This window comes from Symphalangus syndactylus, chromosome 20 (assembly GCF_028878055.3).
Source record: "Symphalangus syndactylus isolate Jambi chromosome 20, NHGRI_mSymSyn1-v2.1_pri, whole genome shotgun sequence".
NCBI classification, from domain to species: domain Eukaryota; kingdom Metazoa; phylum Chordata; class Mammalia; order Primates; family Hylobatidae; genus Symphalangus; species Symphalangus syndactylus.
In genome coordinates, this window is record NC_072442.2 from 36,806,480 (window position 1) to 36,826,195 (window position 19,716).

General features: G+C 47.8%; 1 protein-coding gene across 1 annotated transcript in view; it reads right to left on the reverse strand.

Moving 5' to 3' along the window:
- Window positions 1–531: 531 nt before the first annotated feature.
- The window catches only part of B4GALNT2 (beta-1,4-N-acetyl-galactosaminyltransferase 2 (SID blood group)), a 37,843-nt gene continuing 18,658 nt past the window's right edge, over window positions 532–19,716 (reverse strand). The window contains exons 4-11 of the mRNA XM_055258713.2: window positions 17,865–17,971; window positions 14,176–14,213; window positions 11,549–11,729; window positions 10,122–10,208; window positions 5,887–6,074; window positions 3,986–4,126; window positions 1,352–1,571; window positions 532–737 (exon numbers count right to left, since the gene is read on the reverse strand). Of these exons, the coding sequence (XP_055114688.2) occupies window positions 532–737; window positions 1,352–1,571; window positions 3,986–4,126; window positions 5,887–6,074; window positions 10,122–10,208; window positions 11,549–11,729; window positions 14,176–14,213; window positions 17,865–17,971 (1,168 nt within the window). The remainder of the gene's footprint in view (window positions 738–1,351; window positions 1,572–3,985; window positions 4,127–5,886; window positions 6,075–10,121; window positions 10,209–11,548; window positions 11,730–14,175; window positions 14,214–17,864; window positions 17,972–19,716) is intronic.

The following is a 19,716-nucleotide window of genomic DNA, read 5'->3' on the forward strand; positions in this document are numbered from 1 at the left end:
CCGGCTGCCTAATTCTGTGACTGGACTGAACTGAACCAGGCTGCAAACCTCCTCAAGGCAGGGACCCTGGATTGTTCACATTTTTTGAGTCTACAAGACAGAACTCAATAAAAACGTAGGGATGACAGTGATGCTGGATCGGATGCTTCTGACTGTGACAGAATCTCCACCAAACAACTATCAAGGACCAGGCAGTTGTTCTTTTGACTGAGGACACAAACCAATGTAGTCTTTGTGTGAGATCAGATGAGATGATGTGAGATACTGCCCATGCAAATGCTTCAAAAAAGGCAGGGCATTGAACAAATCATCATTGCTATCAATACAGTCTCCATTGCCCTGGCCAGTGACTAGTTCATTTCTAATGACCCTTCACCTTTGATTGGTACTCCCAGTAACTGAGCCATTTCCCTTTTCCCTACCCACCAGCTGGTTTGGTACAAAGTTCACCTATCAGGAGTCCAGTTTTTGGTGGCCTGCTATAGATACCATAACCAGCCGGCCTAGTGTTTCTCCTATGCCCTCACACCTTTATGCGGCACATTGGAGGTGGTTCTTGAAGTAGTGGAGAGCCAGCTTGAACTGGACCTGGGCAAGGGTGTTGGACCGGTATGTTTTGTAGGTCTTCTCTAGGGCAGCCAGCTCTGAGTCCACCACTGGAGACTGAGACTGGTGACCTATAATCACTTCTGGGCATGACCCCACGAGTAGGGTCCCTAGCCCATCAATGAAGAATTCTGCAAAGAGAGGGAGAGCAGAAGGAAGTGGGAGCTGCGGTCAGAAAAGTGGGTACTATTCCAGGTCTGGTGGGGGAGAGTCCCAGGGAGAGAACACAGTTCATACACTGGGGAGGTTCAGCCCCACGTGAAGCCACACCCTTAACTCTAGGAGCCTGTCCCTGCTGATGAGTTGGAAGGAAATAAATAAGCTCATTTCTCAGGCAGAGATATGGGCACAGAGGCAGAATGGCACAGATTGGCTTTCAAACTGGACAGAACTGTGGACTCCAGGGCTGATGGAGTAAGAGGGAAAGAGAGAGCAGTTAATAGGAAAGGATTTCTGGAAAAATAGAATATGAAGCAGCATGGGAAAGGATGAAGAAGACAGAGCTGTAGGGAAAGGAAGAGGAAAGAAAAGAAGGGCAGCCTACAGGAGATACAGAAGTCAAAGAGACGTGAGGAGGGAGGTAAGAGAGATCAAGAGCTCCCTAGTCTGGGGAGAAAGGGAAAGGGACGTACTGCTGCTGGGCAAGCGACTATGATCAGCCAGCAGGGTACAGCCCTTGGAAAGAACAAACTTCTGTAGCTAATTCCCAGCCCAGCTCCCTCTCTCACTCTTTCAGCCTTCCCACCTGAGTGAGCCACTCGTTGCAGGCGGGGATCAAAGCCAACTCTTTGAAGTCGCTCCGTGTGGGCCAGGAAGAAGTTAACCACGCCACTGGTCACCACGCAGCTGGGGAAGCCATCCAGGGGTTGGAAAAATCCCGTCCTCTTGTGAAGGCAGGCCCCGTTCTCACTCTGTTCCAGGAACAACTTAAACTGGAACACATTTCCCAGCACACTGCCGCCTACCTAGCCAGCAGGCAGAGAAATCCATGTTAGAGTGCAGATCAATATTCATCCTGCCTCTTCCAGGAAGACTTGCTGGACTGCACCTTGGTTATAACAAGAATTGTTATTTCTCTATCCATCCTTCAAATTATCCCTCAGTTACTCCCTTTTTGCTGTTGTGGCCACGGCTTTCACTATATCACTGTTGGGTCCCTGGGCTCTTTTATTTCCTGCCTACCCCAGAAAATCTTCTTGGCATGAGTAACCCTTACCCAAGACCAAAGAAGATTATCTTTCCAGAAGAAGGTAACTCACTCCCTTCCACTGGGAGAGGAGTACTGCAGTACAGGTAAGAGGCAGCCTGTGTGCACTGGTCCATTTGTGGAGTTTCCACTTGTTAGATGTCTTGCAGGGAGCTGTTTGTCTCGAGCTGTCTTCCTAGTATTTTCTGCTCCTCGCTTACCTCTCGGAGCTGCCTATCCACGCACTCACGGAAGAGATGTGCATTTTCATGTTTGAGCCTGAGCACAACAGATGAGCAAGTACATCTATTTCTGAAAGAATCATAATCCTCTAAGGGTGACGTGGTAAAGTCTGCTCATTGTCCCCCATCACCCGCTCTTTCCTTCTTCCTTTTAGTAAATGACCCTTCTGAGTTTTACGACATAGTCAACTAGTCAGCTAAAGACTGCATTTCCGGGAGCTAAACAATGAGTACTCGCAGGCATACGGTGTGGAATAATAGACATTGGAGAATACAAAAGGTAGGAGGTTAAGAGTGCTCGAGGGTTAGGCCAGGCGTGGTGGCTCACGCCAGTAATCCCAGCACTTTGGGAGGCTGAGGTGGGTGGATCACCTGAGGTCAGGAGTTCGAGAGCAGCCTGGCCAACATGGTGAGACCGTGTCACTACTAAAAATACAAAAACCAGCCGGGCATGGTGGCATGTCCCTATGGTCCCGGCTACTCGGGAGGCTAAGGCGGGAGAATCGCTTGAACCTGGGAGATGGAGGCTGCAGTGAGCCAAGATTGCGCCACTGCACTCCAGCCTGGGTGACAGAGTTAGACTCTGTCTCAGAAAAAAAAAAAAAAAAAAAGAGTAGGTGAGGGCTGAAAAATTACCTGTTGGGTACAATGTTCGCTATGCGGGTAATGGGTACACTAAAAGCCTAGACTTCACCACTACGAAATACATGTGTATAAGCTATCTGCACCTGGGCCCCCTCAATTTATAAAAATAAAAAACAAAAGCCCATTTATTATTTAAAGAAAAAAAAAAGATTGCATTTCCCCACCTCCCTTGCAGCAAGGTTTCACTGTGTGACAAACTTCTGGCTGAAGGGATATGATTTAGAACTGATGCGAGAAACGTTTACATCACATCCTTAAAAGAAACCTGCTCTCCCTTCACTTCCTCTTCCCCTCTTCCTCCTGGCCATGCAGCCAGGGACCAAAGGATTGAGGAGCAACAAGGAAGCTGATCCAGGATGATCCTGGAGCCAACTCAGCTGCCAGTGTGGTTGTTACACGAGCTGGAACATCTTCTCTCTTAAGTTATCGTGATCTGGTCTCTGTAAGAGTTGCCAAGAGATATCTTTGCTGATCTAGGTGTTTTGGGGATTGTCCACTTGCAGTAGAGTTAACTGTGATCACGACACCACTTACCTTCTCATCCATGCCCCTTTTTCTTTTTTACAGTGAATTTACTTCTGATGTTTTTATTCTTTTCTTTTTTTGAGACAGGTGTCACTCTGTCATCCACGCTGGAGTGCAGTGATATAGTCTCAGCTCACTGCATCCTCGACCTCCTGGGCTCAGGTGATCTTCCCACCTCAGCCTCCTGAGTAGCTTGGACTACAGGTGGATACCACAATCCCTGGCTTATTTTTTGTATTTCTTTGTACAAATGAGGTTTTGCCATGCTGCCCAGGCTGGTCTTGAACTTCTGGGCTCAAGTGATCCTCCTGCTTCAGCCTCCCAAAGTGCTGGGACTACAGGTGTAAGCCACCATGCCTAGGCTGTTTTTATTATTTTCTTCTTATTCTTTTTAAAATGTCATTAGCACCATGTGTGCTTTTAAAGCTTTATACCATTTATACTGTTTTTAATGTTGTGTGATAGAACCAGAATGCTGCTGTCTTTAATCTCATACTAGTCAACGGAGGGAGTTAGAAATGCTGCATAAACCCACAATTTTAAAGGAAAACAATCGCAAATGAGGGAGGGGGTGTAATTTACTCAAAGAAAAGTCAGTGTGGAGGCGTGAGCTGGTGCAGCACTCTCCACCTGGGTTGCACTGGCCTATTCACCTCCTGCACCAGCCCCTCTCCCTCCCCTCCCTCCCCTTCCTCTTCTCTTATATATTTCTTCCTGCTCTTCTCCCCTCTTCTCCATCTCTACAGATTGTGACTGGGTGAAACTGGCAACTGTCCCTTACCACGTCCAGTTCTGTTTTCTCCAGGACATCCACCAGCACCTCAATCTTGGTCTCCTCGTTGAAGAGAAAATCATCGTCCACCCAGAGAACGTATTTGGTGGTGACCTGGGATATGGCCAGGTTCCTACCAGCAAACCAACCCTGTAGATGAAATAAGGTTAAAGGAGTTGTTGCTCATATTACCTATTAGAGTCACCTGGGGAGCTTTCTAAATTCCCAACAGCCAGGCTGCATGCACTCCAGACAAATTCCATTAGAATTGGTGGGAGCTAATCCAGTGTGCAACCAAGGCTGAGAACCACAGGGTTGAAGGAAGTCCATGTCTCAGAGAAAGTCTGGAAGGGACAGTGACTACGTGGATCAAAGACTGAGACAAAAAAAGGCTAGAAAGTCATTCCTTGGCTCTGTGGCCTATATAAATTGGCTGAAGTCTGTTTTCACCTGACAGTTTCTATGGCTCTCCTTTTGTCTCCTGTAAGATGTCAAGTTTGAAGGACATCTGGTATGTATAATATTCATTTCCTCCTTTGTCCTTGGAGGAAGGAAGGGGGAGAGAGAGGGAGGAAGAAAATGAGAGAGGAAGAGAGTAGCAAGGAGAGAGAGAGGTGGGGGGAGAGAGAGAGGAAGGGTGGGAAGAAGAGAGGGAGAGAGTGGGGAGGAAAAGAGAGAGGTGAGGGGAGAGAAGGAGGGTGGGAAGGAGAGGGAGAGGGAGAGAGAAAGAGAGTGGGGAGGGAGAGAGGTGGGGGAGGGGGGGAGAAAGGGAGGGTGGGAAGAAGAGAGAAAGAGAGAGTGGGGAGGAAGAGAGGTAGGGGAGAGAGGGAGGGTGGGAAGAAGAGAGGGAGAAGGAGAGAGAGAGAGTGGGGAGGGAGAGAGAGTCAAGGAGAAAAAGGGAGAGAGAGAAAGAGGAGAGAGAGACCAAGAACCTAGCTCTGGTAGAATCATGGAGATGACAGATTTCTCTACATGTCAGGAATCTTTGGGATGTCAGAGACCTCAAGTCAATTATAAGGACCCCAATCAATTTCCACATCAGAAATGAGGAAAGATGGGAGCGGGGTACAGTGGCTCACGCCTGTAATCCCAGCACTTTGGGAAGCCTAGGTAGAAGGATCGCTTGAGCCCAGGAGTTCGAGACCAACCTGGCCAACACAGTGAGACCCCATCTCTACAAAAAATTTTAAAAATTAGCCTGGCATCATGGTGCATGCCTGTAGTCCCAGCTACTAGGGAGGCAGAGGTGAAAGAATCACTTGAGCCTTTAAGGTTGAGGCTGCCATGATCACTGTGATTGCACCACTACACTCCAGCCTAGGTGACAGAGCAAGACTCCATCTCAAAAAAAAATGAAAAATAAAAAAAATAGAAATGAGAGACTGGGCATGGTGGCTCACATCTGTAATCCCAGCACTTTGGGAGGCCAAGACAGGCGGATCACCTAAGATTAAGAGTTTGAGACCAGCCCACCCAACATAGTGAAACCCCGCCTCTACTAAAAATACAAAAAATAGCCGGGTGTGGTGGTGCATGCTGGTAGTCCCACCTACTTGGGATGCTGAGGCAGGAGAATTGCTTGAACCCGGGAGGTGGAGGTTGCAGTGAGCTGAGATCATGCCACTGCACTCTAGCCTGAGCGACAGAGCAAGACTCCATCTCAAAAAAAAAAAAAAAAAAAAAAATGAGGAAAGGTAGACTAACCACCTCATGAATGCAGAAAAGTGAGGGTGACCAATTTCTCTGTGAATCAGCAACGGTACTCGGAGGACAGCCCTTACCCACTCCCACTCCTGGACTCTGCTTTCTTGGGAAGACCCTTGAGGAAGCGGCCCCATCCAGGGTAGAACCTGACCCTGGGGCCCTCTTGTCCTGGAATGCAGGTGCCACCCAATCTGAGAGGGACATACCTTCCCAAAGGGCATCGTGTAATACTCCACGTGGTTGTCTCTAATTTCCAGGGGCTTCTTGCTGTCGTCAGCCACTATAACTGTCAAGTCTGGGTAATACTCTCGAATACTCCGGAGCATCATCAGGAGCTTGTGGGGGCGGAGGAAAGTCTTGGTGGCAATGGTAACCAGGTTTCTGAGCTTCCTCTCTGGGCAGAAAACAGTGGGTGTCAGCGCTCTGTCCTGTAGGAAGCTTCACTGTCTTTTCCTGCTTTGATCTGATGGCTTCTTTCTGCCATAACCTGTCAGTGTCTGTGGGTCTCATGCCTCTTGTACCCAGGAGGTGCTTAATAAGAGTTTGTTAGTTGCATTAGAAAATGAAGACATTTACAACATACACAATTTGTTGTATTTCCTGGTTCTGTTGGCCCCACTATGTCATTTCCCAACTGTCTGTCTGAATGCTTCATTTTACACCTCCTGCCTGTTAGCACTTTGCTTATGTCCCGTTTTTTTTGTTTTTTGTTTGTTTGTTTGTTTATTTTTTTTTTTATTTATTTTTTTGACAGAATTTTGCCTCTGTTGCCCAGGCTGGAGTGCAATGATGCAATCTCGGCTCACTGCAACCTCCGCCTCCCAGATTCAAGTGATTCTCCTGCCTCAGCCTCCCAAGTAGCTAGAATTATAGGCATGTGCCACCACACCCAGCTAATTTTTTTTTTTTTTTTTTTTTGAGACGGAGTCTCGCTCTGTCCCCTAGGCTGGAGTGCAGTGGCACGATCTCGGCTCACTGCAACCTCTGCCTCCCGGGTTCACGCCATTCTCCTGCCTCAGCCTCTCCGAGTAGCTGGGACTACAGGCGCCTGCCACCACGCCCGGCTAATTTTTTGTATTTTTAGTAGAGACGGGGTTTCACCATGGTCTCGATCTCCTGACCTCGTGATCCGCCCGCCTCGGCCTCCCAAAGTGCTGGGATTACAAGCGTGAGCCACCGCGCCCGGCCAACACCCAGCTAATTTTTGTATTTTTAGTAGAGATGGGGTTTCACTATGTTGGCCAGGCTGGTCTCAAACTCCTGACCTCAGGTGATCCGCCTGCCTTGGCCTCCTAAAGTGCTGGGATTACAGGCATGAGCCACTGCTCCTGGCCTTCATCTTAATATTAGGAGTTGAAATGCACAGAGCTTTGCCCATCTAAGGGTTCAATATGGAGGGTCATGAAGCCCAGGAAGAGGAGAAAACATCTACAAATCTTGAGACTTGCTTCTACCATCATCTGCACCTCCTAGAGAAAAGCTTACCTGATCTCTATCCTCAGGAAGACATGGTTAGAAATAGGTTTACTTGGAGACTGCAAGGCCTGGACCGAATTGTCCATCTTAAGGCATGTGACGTATAAGAGACTGGAGAGGGGACAGCTTTCCTACGGAAAAGACCCCATGATGCCACAACTGGAGCTGCAGATGTGTTTGGGATTCAGCCACTAAACGGAGAACTGGCATCTGACTGTGCAGTTGCCATGTCTGCATGGCATGGGGACAGCTGGAGTTAATGCATGCTGGAAGCCACAACCCTACCTGTTTGTGGATGAGTGCACAGAGCCACTTTCCCAGAATGACAAAAGTCAGAAGTTGTTTGGACAGAAGTTGTTCCAGAACCCTCCCCCTGTGCCACCCTCTTGCCCCTTTTTTTTTTTTTTTTCAGACAGTTTCTGGCTCTGTCACCCAGACTGGAGTGCAGTGGCACGATCTCGGCTACCTGCAACCTCTGCTTCCCAGGTTCAAGTGATTGTCCTGCCTCAGCCTCTCAAGTAGCAGGGACTCCCGACTTTGGATTTTCTGGATTTTTAGTAGAGATGGGTTTTCACCATGTTGGCCAGGCTGATATTGAACTCCTGACCTCAAGTGATCTGCTCACCTCAGCCTCCCAAAGTGCTGGGATTACAGTGGTGAGCCACCGCGCCCGGCCCATTCTGTTTTTTGTCATTGCAAACAGTGCTGCAATCGGACAAATGTCATTTCACACAGATATAAATATCTGTAGGATAATTTCTAGAAATGGAATTGCTGGCCTAAAGGATATACACATTTAAAATGTTGATAGGAATTGACAAATTGCCTCCTGAGAGGTGCCAATTTACATTCCTAACCGCAGTTGATATGCTGTTTTTCCAGCCCTGTCCAAAACCTTTTGATGTGAAAGTAGTTTTCATATGCACTTTTCTCAGTGTGAGAGTGGGCATATATTTTAATGGCTAAAAGTGTTATTGAATTTAATTTTTTCTGAGATGCACATTTTTCCATTATTGTTTTCTTATTGATTCATACATAGATGCTCTTAAGTAAAATTAGACCTTTGTCTTTAATGTGAATTGAAGATTTTTTTCCCAATTTGTCCTTCGTTATTTGACTTTACTTATTAAAATTTGCTAATTTTATTAGCCGGGCATGGTGGCGGGTGCCTGTAGTCCCAGCTACTTGGGAGGCAGGAGAATGGTGTGAGCCTGGGAGGCGGAGCTTGCAGCAAGCGGAGATCACGCCACTGCACTCCAGCCTGGGCAACAGAGCGAGACTCTGTCTCAAAAAGAAAAAAAGTAATTTGCTAATTTTAATATGTAAAATTTTATGTATTTTATATTTTTAATTTTTTCTTTATGGTCTCCGAGTTTTGTGTCATGCCTTATACCCTAAGATTGTTTTCTAAACTACAAGTTTTTTTGTTTTTTTGTTTTTGAGACGGACCCTTGCCCTGTCGCTCAGGCTGGAGTGCAGTGGCGGGATCTCGGCTCACTGCAACCTCCACCTCCAGAGTTCAAATGATACTCCTGCCTCAGCCTCCCCAGTAGCTGGGATTACAGGCACATGCCACCATACCCAGCTAATTTTTAAACTACAAGTTTTTTTCTAGTACTTTCAAACTTATTTAGATATCTGATCAATTTGAATTTATCTTGGTATGAACTGTGGCATAGATTCAAGTTTTACTTCTAATTTAAAAGTTATTTTTCAATTGTTTATTTTTTTTTTGAGACGGGTCTTGCTGTGTTGCACAGGCTGGAGTATAGTGGTGATCATGGCTCACTGCAGCTTCCACCTCCCAGGCTCAAGCGATCCTCCCATCTCCGCCTCCTGAGTAGCTGAGATTAGAGGTGTGAGCTGGATTACGGGAGCAGAGGCCATCACACTTGCATTCAACTTTTTATCTTTCATATAGCTACACCATCATCTCACATGATTTTTTGAAAAGCCAATTTTTAATTTGTTCATTTGTCCTCCTTTAATTTGACAAGCTGTCTCTCTCTTTTGTTTTTTTTTTGAGACAGAGTCTTGCTCTGTTGCCCAGGCTGGAGTGCAGTGGCGCAATCTCGGCTCACTGAAACCTCCACCTCCTGGGTTCAAGTGATTCTCCTGTCTCAGCCTCCCGAGTAGCAGGGATTACAAGTGCCCGCCACCACGCCGAGCTAATTTGTGTATTTTTAGTAGAGATGGGGTTTCACCATATTGGCTAGGCTAGTTTTGAACTCCTGACCTCAGGTGATCTGCCCACCTAGGCCTCCCAAAGTGTTGAGATTACAGGCAGGAGCCACCACGCCCGGCCAGACAAGCTGTCTTTATCACACAGTGAAATTCCAACATGTATTGGGTTTATATCAGGATTTCCAATTTGATTCAATACCACTCTTTTTATTATTATTACTTACTAAAATGTTATAATTTTTTAGCTTTTTTCCCCAAAATTTGCACACAACCACATAGTAAGTTAAATATAATTTTTTTTTTTTTTTTTTTTTTTTGAGACGGAGTCTCGCTCTGTCACCCAGGCTGGAGTGCAGTGGCGCAATCTCGGCTCACTGCAAGCTCCGCCTCCCGAGTTCACGCCATTCTCCTGCCTCAGCCTCTCCGAGTAGCTGGGACTACAGGCGCCCACCACCACGCCCGGCTAATTTTTTTGTATTTTTAGTAGAGACGGGGTTTCACCGTGGTCTCGATCTCCTGACCTCGTGATCAGCCCGCCTCAGCCTCCCAAAGTGCTGGGATTACAAGCGAGAGCCACCGCGCCTGGCCTAAGTTAAATATAATTAATAAATTTTAGGGGATTGTGTCCTAGAGTTTTTTTCCTCCAAATGAAGCTTGTCAGGGGGCATATCAGGGCTGTCATTCTGATCAATTATCCTCCATCTCAGAGGTGATCCCTTCTGAATTTCACCAATAGCTTCACAGGGTTGCCACCACGGAGCCCCAAGAACAAGGGCCTTACCTGGTCCAGGGTCGTATAGCTTGGGTATGACAGGATGGCGGATGGCCACTGGAAACTTGGCCACTGAGGACCTGGACTCCAGACTCACTGGCGGGAGAAATAAGTTCATGGCACAGGCAGTATCTTGTCGGGATCAAACTCCATGCCACCCCGGGAAGCCACCATGACAGGCGAGTACAGGTTTGGTGGGGAGAGTCCTGGCTGGGATGAGATCAAGGACCCCACAGAGTCTCTGGCATTCAGGCTCCCGCCTTGCTGTGTCCCTGGGGCAATGTGCTGACTGACTCCCAAGTTCACACTTCTTCCCCTGTGAGAATGTGGTAGGGTGGAGTGGGCTTGAAACCACAGGGTCTGGGCTAAGCTTGACTTTGCCATTTACTGTGTGATTTTTTTCTCTGTCTGCTAATCCAGGATAACAATACCCACCCTATTTTACCTCACAGGGTAATCTTGTGAAGAAGAATGTTTGAAAATCTGAAGGTAGGGAGAACTATCGCCTTTAGCTAGTGGCCATGAATATCATCTGCAACCGTGTTACATTTTTTTCTGTTGGTGTCCTGGGAATGCATCCTATGTATCTGGTCGAAAGAGAAAAGGGTGCTTTTAACTCATCCAGAAAGAAACTCAGGCTGCCCTGAGAGTGGCAGGGATTGTTCTCCCTAGAATTTCTTGGTGGAAGGGAAGGAGGGGAGAGACAAAGCCACTGCCCTTGGAATGGGGAGTTCTCCCAGTTCTTTCCTATTAGTGCCCAAGACAAGATGCTGAGGCACAGGCTGGCTCCCTCCTCTACTGCAGTGGAAATCTTCAGCTTTGAGAGCTGCAGAGGACTGGGGGCAGAACTGGATGGTTCTCACCAGGTGCAAAGCGCACAGCATGATTTGTTCTCTCCTGGAGTGGCTCTATGGGGTCAATGGCAATGTGGGGATAGTACTGGGTACAGTAATTATGAAGTTCTGTGTCTGGGGTTAGAAAGAGGAAAGAGGGAAGGAATCTTAAAAGCAGGCAAGCAGGCCAGATGCAGTAGCTCACGCCTGTAATCCCAGCACTTTGGGAGGCTGAGGCAGGTGCATCACGAGGTCAGGAGTTCAAGACCAGCCTGGCCAAGATGGTGAAACCCTGTCTCTATTCAAACTACAAAAATTAGCTGGGCATGGTGGCGGGTGCCTGTAATCCCAGCTACTTGGGAGGTTGAAGCAGGAGAATCACTTGAACCTGGGAGGTGGAGGTTGCAGTGAGCAGAGATCACAGCACTGCACTCCAGCCTGGGTGACAGAGTGAGACTCCGTCTCAAAAAACAAAACAAAACAAAACAAACAAACAAAAAACACAAAAAACAGGAAGGCTTCCTGAAGGAGGAAGACTTTGAGAGGGCCCAGAGGTATCTTCTGGATCCCTAAGCATTTTGCACCCCAAGGACAGGCTCTCACCTATGTCAACCTTCTGGTGCTGGTACCCCGTGCTGGTGTATGTCACGTGCTGAAGAATGAACTTCAACAGCTTCCGGTCACTGGTAGAAATGGTCAGCTGCTTCTGGCCTCTGCCCTGCACCACACTGTCTGGGACATCAGCAAGGGTGTTCAGTGTCCCCAGAGAAGCTGTCAGGGTGACCTAGGGTGGGTGAGGTAGAATGATGCTCAATGCAGGGATTGGAAAATATCTCTCTGGAAAGGTACATACATACCCAGGCTGGGGCCAGGGCAGAGCACATAAGGGTGAGGGGAAGAGCACCAGGGTGCCCTTGACAGTATAGGGCTGGCTCTGCAGGGAGTCACTGTGCTAGCGCCCCCGCCCCCAACCCCCCAAGTCCTAGGGCCCCAAGGATGAAAGGACCCATTTCTGGAAACATTCCCATCTCTCAGCTTGCAGGGTTCCATTGTTCTTGGCTTCTTATACCACCCACAGCCTTTTTTGACCTCTCTTTGACAACTCCTCCTCTTCCTCTCTCTCTATATCTCCAAATAGAGTTTTTCAGACCTTGATCTGGATTCTTTTTTTTTTTTTTTTTTTTTTTTTTTTGTTGAGATGAAGTCTTGCTCTGTCACCCAGGCTGGAGGGCAGTGCATGACCTCAGCTCACTGCAACCTCCACCTCCCGGGTTGAAGCAATTCTCCTGCCTCAGCCTCCCGAGTAGCTGGGATTACGGGCATGAGCCACCACACCTGGCTGATTTGTTTTTGTATTTTTAGTAGAGACGGGCTTTCACCATGTTTGCCAGGCTGGTATCAAACTCCAATCCTAGACTCTTTTCCCTTCTTACTCCACACCATCCTGCTAGATTTCATCTGTTCCCATGGTTTAAAACCTGTTCTTTTGCAGATGGGGTCACATTGTAGTAGATCTCAGCTCACCTTTCTGAGATCCAATTGCTGAGGCCTTTCACAAGCAACTCAAACTTCTTGTCTTCAAAATGGAACTACTGATTTTCCTCTATAAATTTGTTTCCTCTCACCCTCATCTCTGTTCCCTCTGCCTTGTGGATGGCACCTCCATCCACTCAGCTGTTCCAGGCCCCGAGGGAAGTCCTCATTGCTCTACCCTTTTCTGCACACAGACAGCCCGTCTGGTGGCAAGTCCTCTCAGCTCTGCTTCCAAAATGCAGCTAGAACTGGCTTACTCCTCTCTACCCCATTGTTACCCCCCCACAGCCACTCTCTTCTCTTGCCTTCTGTGAGTCATCACAGTTATCTATTAAAGGAAATTGAACAGTGTCACTCCCGACGCTGTTGACACTAGTCAGTCAACAGACACTTTCTAAAAACTGAGTTACAGGCACTGGGAAAACAGCAGTAAATGCCTTCATGAAGCTTGTATTCCAATGTGGAAGAGAGAAGATAAGCATGGAACTACGCACAGCAGGGAATTCAGGTCTAGAGCAGGACTATGAAGAAGACAATATAGCCAGGCACGATGGCTGGCGCCTGTAATCCCAGTGCTTTGGGAGACCGAGGTGGGAGGATCATTTGAGCACAGGAGTTCAAAACCAGCCTGGGCAACATGGCGAGACCACATCTCTACTAAAAATAAAAAATAAGTAACCAGGGGCCAGGCACGGTGGCTCATGCCTGTAATCCCAGCACTTTGGGAGGTCAAGATGGATCACTTGAGGTCTGGAGTTCGAGACCAGCCTGGCCAACATGGTGAAACCCTGTCTCTACTAAAAATACAAAAAATTAGCTGGGTGTGGTGGTGCATGCCTGTAGTCCCAGCTACTTGGGAGGCTGAGGCAGGAGAATCGATTGAACTCGGGAGTTGGAGGTTGCAGTGAGCAGAGATCGCACCACTACACTCCAGGCTGGGTGACAGAGTGAGACTCCATCTCAAAAAAAAAAAAATTAACCAGATTTGTTGGTGCATGCCTGTAGTCCCAGCTACTCACAGGCTGTTGCGGGAGGATTGCTTGAGCCCAGGTGGTCAAGCCTGCAGTGAGCCATGATTGCGCCACTGCACTCCAGACTGGGTGACAGAGTGAGACCTTGTCTCAAAAAAAGAAGACAACATAGAGAACAAGAACTCAGCGGTGACGGGTGGTGGAGGCCTTGCCGATCTGCTCACTCATCACCCATTCTAACCTCTGACCAACATGGAAAGGTGGGAAAACTAAAACCACACTTCCCAGACTCCTCTTGGTTAGGGTTCTGGGCACAATTTGCATCCCACTGATCAGATATAGCACCATAAGACCTTGATGTGGAGCTGCGTAAAGTGGGGAAAGGAAGGCAGGGCATAAGCACCATCTGTGCAGCCAGCCCTAACCCTGACAGAGGCCACGCAGTGCCGGAGCCCATGGCTGTGGTGGCCGCTTCCTCTTGCACCAGAAGCAGCAGCAGCCAGTGGGTCCCATTCTTCAGTGTGGTCTGGGAAGTCCTCTCTGGAACTCCAGCCACTCCCAAGGCTAGAAGTCACATTTTCTACACACCCTTCCTTCCCCTCCCTCCTTGGGCTCATGTCTGACCTTGAATCTGGACAGGGGCTCCATCAAAGGCTGAGAGCAGCCACAGTTGAGGGAATGAGGACAGGACACCAAGTGCAAAGAGGGGCTGGGAGGGGGACTCACCTCATATATGGGGGCATCAGGTCCTTCAAACCGGAGACCTGGAGGACACAGGGAAAAGGAAAGAAAACTGCTCATGAGAGACACCGCAGCTCCCCGCTGCTCTCACCAACCTCGTGGACTCCTGTACATCCTTGAGAGCTCCTTCAAGTGTCACCTCCCACCCAGAGTGTTTGCTGACACGTGCGCCTCTCCCCAGGGCTCTGTTAAGTGGTGTTTCGTGGTCTTTCTCAAACCCCAATGGTTCTAAAACCTCTGATGCCCGTCCTCAGCTTTGGAGGCTGTGAATTAATTCAGTTTCTCTGGGAATCTCTTACTGAAGGGGAGGAACCAATGGATGAATAATGAATCATCTTGTATAAGGCACCTGGAGTAGCCAAACCCATAGAGACAGAAAGCAGAACGGTGGTTGCCAGGGGCGAGGGAGAGGGACAGTGGGGAATTCAGTTACATGGGCACAGAGTTTCAGTTGGGGATGATGGAAAAGTTCTGGTGGTGACTGATGGTTGCACAACATGAATATACTTCATGTCACTGAAGTATACACTTTAAAATGGTTAAAATTGTTAATTTTGGCCAGGCGCGGTGGCTCAAGCCTGTAATCCCAGTGCTTTGGGAGGCCGAGGCAGGTGGATCACAAGGTCAGGAGATCGAGACCATCCTGGCTAACACGGTGAAACCTCATCTCTACTAAAAATACGAAAAAAAATTGGCCGGGCATGGTGGCGGGCACCTGTAGTCCCAGCTACTCAGGAGGCTGAGGCAGGAGAATGGCATGAACCTGGGACGCAGAGCTTGCAATGAGCCGAGATCCCGACACCTGCACTCCAGCCTGGGTGAAAGAGCAAGATTCCGTCTCAAAAAAAAAAAAAATTGTTAATTTTATGTTTAAATATTATATATTATAAATAATAATATAATATATATGTTTTTATATAATATTAATATATATGTTTCTATATTTTATATATATGCTTTTTTTTTTTTGAGATGGAGTCTCACTCTGTCACCCAGGCTGGAGTGCAGTGGCGCAATCTCAACTCTCTGTAACCTCTACCTCCCAAGTTCAAGTGATTCTCCTGCCTCAGCCTCCCGAGTAACTGGGACTACAGGTGTGAGCCACCATACTCGACAAATTTTTGTATTTTTAGTGGAGATAGGGTTTCACCATGTTGGCCAGGCTGGTTTCAAACTCCTGACCTCAAATGATCCACCAGCCTCAGCCTCCCAAAGTGCTGAGATTACAGGCGTGAGCCACTGCACCAGGCCTTTTTTTTTTTTTTTTTTTCTGAGACTGAGTCTCACTCTGTCACCCAGGCTGGAGTGCAGTGGTGCAATCTCAGCTCACTGAAAACTCCGCCTCCCAGGTTCAAGCAATTCTCCTGCCTCAGCCTCCGAGTACTGGGACCACAGGCAGGTACCATCACGCCTGGCTAATTTTTGTATTTTTAGTAGAGACAAGGTTTCACCATGTTGGCCAGGCTGGTTTCAACTCCTGACCTCCTGTGATCCATCCGCCGCAGCCTCCAAAGTGGTGGGATTACAGGCATGAGCCACTGCGCCCAGCCCATTATATATATTTTATCACAATAAGAAATGAATCATCCAAAATGAAAAACAGTTTTTAAGATGGCTATTCAAGAACACTAGTGCTTGACCCCAGATGCATTTACTTTAGAATCTATCTCTGTTCTCATAGTAGGACTAACTCAAATTTGAATTCAAATACATCATTTCTATGTGGACTTTGATAACTTACTGAACTCTCACCTCTGCTTCCCTGTCCCCTTTGTCCCCTGTCTGGGACCTTGCCCTTCCTTCTGTGTGGGGCATGCCATCTGTTGATGTCCTGCGTCCCTCTCTGTCTCAGGCATTCACTCTCATCTCACTTGTTTGAGGTGTGGTTTGTGAAATTCAGGTATCTGTCATGCTCCTCAGTGCTGGACCTGGAGAGAGCTCGGCTGGGTCCATGAGATATGGCAGATCCCCAGGTGTCACCACACCCAGACCTTACTTGGAGGTCTTTTCTGGGGCTTGCAGTTTTCGGGGGGCTGTTTGCCTCAAGATGCCAAGAGCCCACAAGCAGAAGAAGGCTTCACTGGACAGACCCACAGAATCCAACATCTCTGCACTGGGAGGGGACATCTGTGCCTGCAGGCTCATCCTTCTGGTCCCTCTGATAATATTCCACTTTACTCTGATGAGGAATGTGATGCTGAACTAGAGGGGTGTGAAAAATCCATCATGGAGGGCAGTTTTAACCAACATAAATATTCTTTTCACAATGCACTCCCAGCCAGGCGTGGTGGCTCATGCCTGTAATCCTAGCACTTTGGGAGGCCAGCGCAGGTGGACCACCTGAGGTCAGGAGTTCGAGACCAGTTTGGCCAACATGGTGAAACCCCATCTCTACTAAAAATACAAAAATTAGCCAGGTGTGGTGGTGGGCACTTGTAATCCCAACTACTTGGGAGGCTGAGGCAGGAGAATGGCTTGAACCCAGGAGGAGGAGGTTTCAGTGAGCCGAGATCATGCCATCGCACTCCAACCTAGGTGACAGAACAAGACTCCGTCTCAAAAAAAAAAAGCACTCCTTACAGAGTGGCTCATGTTTTGCCCGCTCCCAAGATGCTGGAGGACATTGAAAAGCCAATTATGTCCTAAGATTCTTTGAGGCACACAGATTTCTGTCCTCTCCTGTGTTATCTTGGAGCCCCAGGAGGTCACGGCTACTAAAGGAGATTCCCAGTTGTGGATACAATAAGGCTAACATGAAATGAAATCACATCAAGCCAGGCGTGGTGGCTCATGCCTGTAATCCCAGCACTTTGGGAGGCTGAGGTGAGCAGATCACTTGAGGTCAGGAATTCGGGACTAGCCTGGCCAACATGGTGAAAACCCGTCTCTACTAAAAATACAAAAAATTAGCCAGGCATGGTGGCAGACGCCTGTGATCTCAGCTACTTTGAAGGCTGAGGCAGGAGGATTGTTTGAACCCAGGAGGTGGAGGTTGCAGTGACCCGAGTTCTTGCTACTGTACTCTAGCCTGAGAGATGGAGCAAGACTCCGTCTCAAAAAAAAAAAAAAAAAAATCACATCAAGCTTCTTGCCTTGTGCTGAGTACGCAGCAGGTACCAATGAATGCCTGCTCCATACTTTTATTTATTTATTTTTATTTATTTTTGAGACAGGATCTCACTTTGTCACCCAGGCTGAAGTGCAGCGGCACAATCTCTGCTCACTGCAGCCTCGACCTCCCAGGTTCAAGCAACCCTTCTGCTTCAACCCCACAAGTAGTTGGGACTACAGGTGCCCACCGCCACATCCAGCTAATTTTTCTATTTTTTGTAGAGACAGGGTTTTGCCATATTGCCCAGGCTGTTCTCAAACTCCTGAGCTCAAGCAGTCCACCCACCTCAGCCTCCCAAAGTGCTGAGATTATAGACAGGCGCAAGCACAGCACCCGGCCCCTTTTATGTTGTTGTTTTTTGAAGACACAGCGGGGTCTCACTCTGTCACCCAGGCTGGAGTGTATTGGCAAGATGATAGCTCACTGCAGCCTTGAACTCCTGCCTCGGCCTCCCAAAGTGCTAGAATTACAGGCATGAGCCACTGCACCCAACCTCTCCCTCCTTTTGCCTTAGAAGAGTGAGAATGTTGTCTGGGGCCCTTCGGGATGTGGATGTACTTACCCGGGATGGGAACCGTGTGCAGGGGCATCACCTCCACTCCGTGGACTGGGTACCCAAAGGGGAGGTTGGGCTGGGCCAGCAGGGGCAGTGGGCGGGGCAGCCCTTCTCTGCAGGAAGGAGAACAGAAACGTCAGCAGCTGCCCCGATGCTGGTCCCTGGTTCGTTCTCAACGTGGTGCCTGTGCACAGAGCCTTGCCCTGACAATGTGGAGAAATCAAAATTGGGTTGTCCCCGTCTCCTTCCATTCTCACCCCACCGTCCTTATTTCCTCCCCTCTCCTGGCCTCCACAAAGGTACCGAGGTAGTTTATAACAAAGCTTTTTTTTGTTTTGTTTTGTTTTGAGATGGAGTCTCGCCATTGCACTCCAGACGGGAGTGCAATGGCGCGATCTCGGCTCACTGCAAGAGCCCGCCTCCCGGGCTCAAGCGATTCTACTGCCTCAGCCTACCTAGTAGCTGGGATTATAGGAGTGCGCCACCATGCCTGGCTAATTTTTTTGTGTTTTTAGTAGAGACAGGGTTTCACCATGTTGGCCAGGCTGGTCTTGAACTCCTGACCTCAAGTGATCCACCTGCCTTGGCCTCCCAAAGTGCTGGGATTACAGGCATGAGCCACCGCACCCAGCCGCATTTTTGTTTTTGAGACAGGGTTTCACTTTGTCACCCAGGCTGGAATACAGTGGCACAATCACGGCTCACAGCAGTCTTGACCTCCCTGGCTCAGGCAGTCCTCCCATCTCAGCCTTTTCATAGCTGGGACTACAGGTACATGCCACCAAGCCCGGCTAATTTTTAAAAATTTTTTGTAGAGATAGGGTCTCACTATGTTGCCCAGGCTGGTCTCCAACCCCTGGGCTCAAGCGATCCTCCTGCCTCAGCCTTCAGAGAAGCCAGGACTACAGGAGAGAGCCACCATGCCTGGCTAACAAACCCCATTCTTTTAAAAACCATGACCAGCATAAAAGAAGAAATAAAATTATCAGACGGTAGGGGCCCATCCAGCTGCAGCAGCTAAACACCAAAGTCACATCTGAATTTCGTGGGAACCAGGATAAAAAGCGATTGACAACCATTACATGGTCCTTGCTATCCAAAGGAAGAAGTAGACCAATTCCTGAAGGGAAGTGGAACTTCTCCTACCACTGAAATAAAAAATAAACTAAATCACAAGAAAGTGTGTATGGCAGTAACGGTTGTCACAATATTTTTAGAGCAAACAGTAACTATTTTTATGGATTACAAACGTAAGCCACCACGCTCCGCCGATAACAATCTTTAGTCAAAAGCAAGCACAGCACGATCCAGCAAGATTAGTTTTTTGAGGGACTAAGTTACAATCGTTGAAATGTTAGCCTTCGGGACCCAGTTTAACCAGAAAATCATTTAATTATCTTGAAAAAAAAGATTAGACCATCATAGTGAATACTTATGGGAATATGAAAAAGGCAAAATTTTTAAATGGCAAAGAACATAAACAGGCAATTAACAGAAGAGGAAATACAAATGGCAATGAACATATGAAACATGCTCAGCTTCAATCAGGGAAATGTGAATTAAAAAAAACATGCAGTACCTTTTTCATTAAAGTTTGAAAATTTGATGATAGCAAATGTTAGTTAGGTGTATGTAAGGTGCGACACTTACCCACTCTTCGTGAAAGTGTGAGTTCACACAAGCCCTCTTGAGGGAAATTTGGCAATATCTATCAAAAATAAAAAAGGCATACCCTGGGATCTAGCAAGTAAGATGCTAGGTGAAAGGAGAAATGCTTGCATGTGTAAGCAATAGGACAAGCATAAGAATGTTCATTTCAGCATTGTTTGAAATGAACATCCTTATACATGTATTTTTC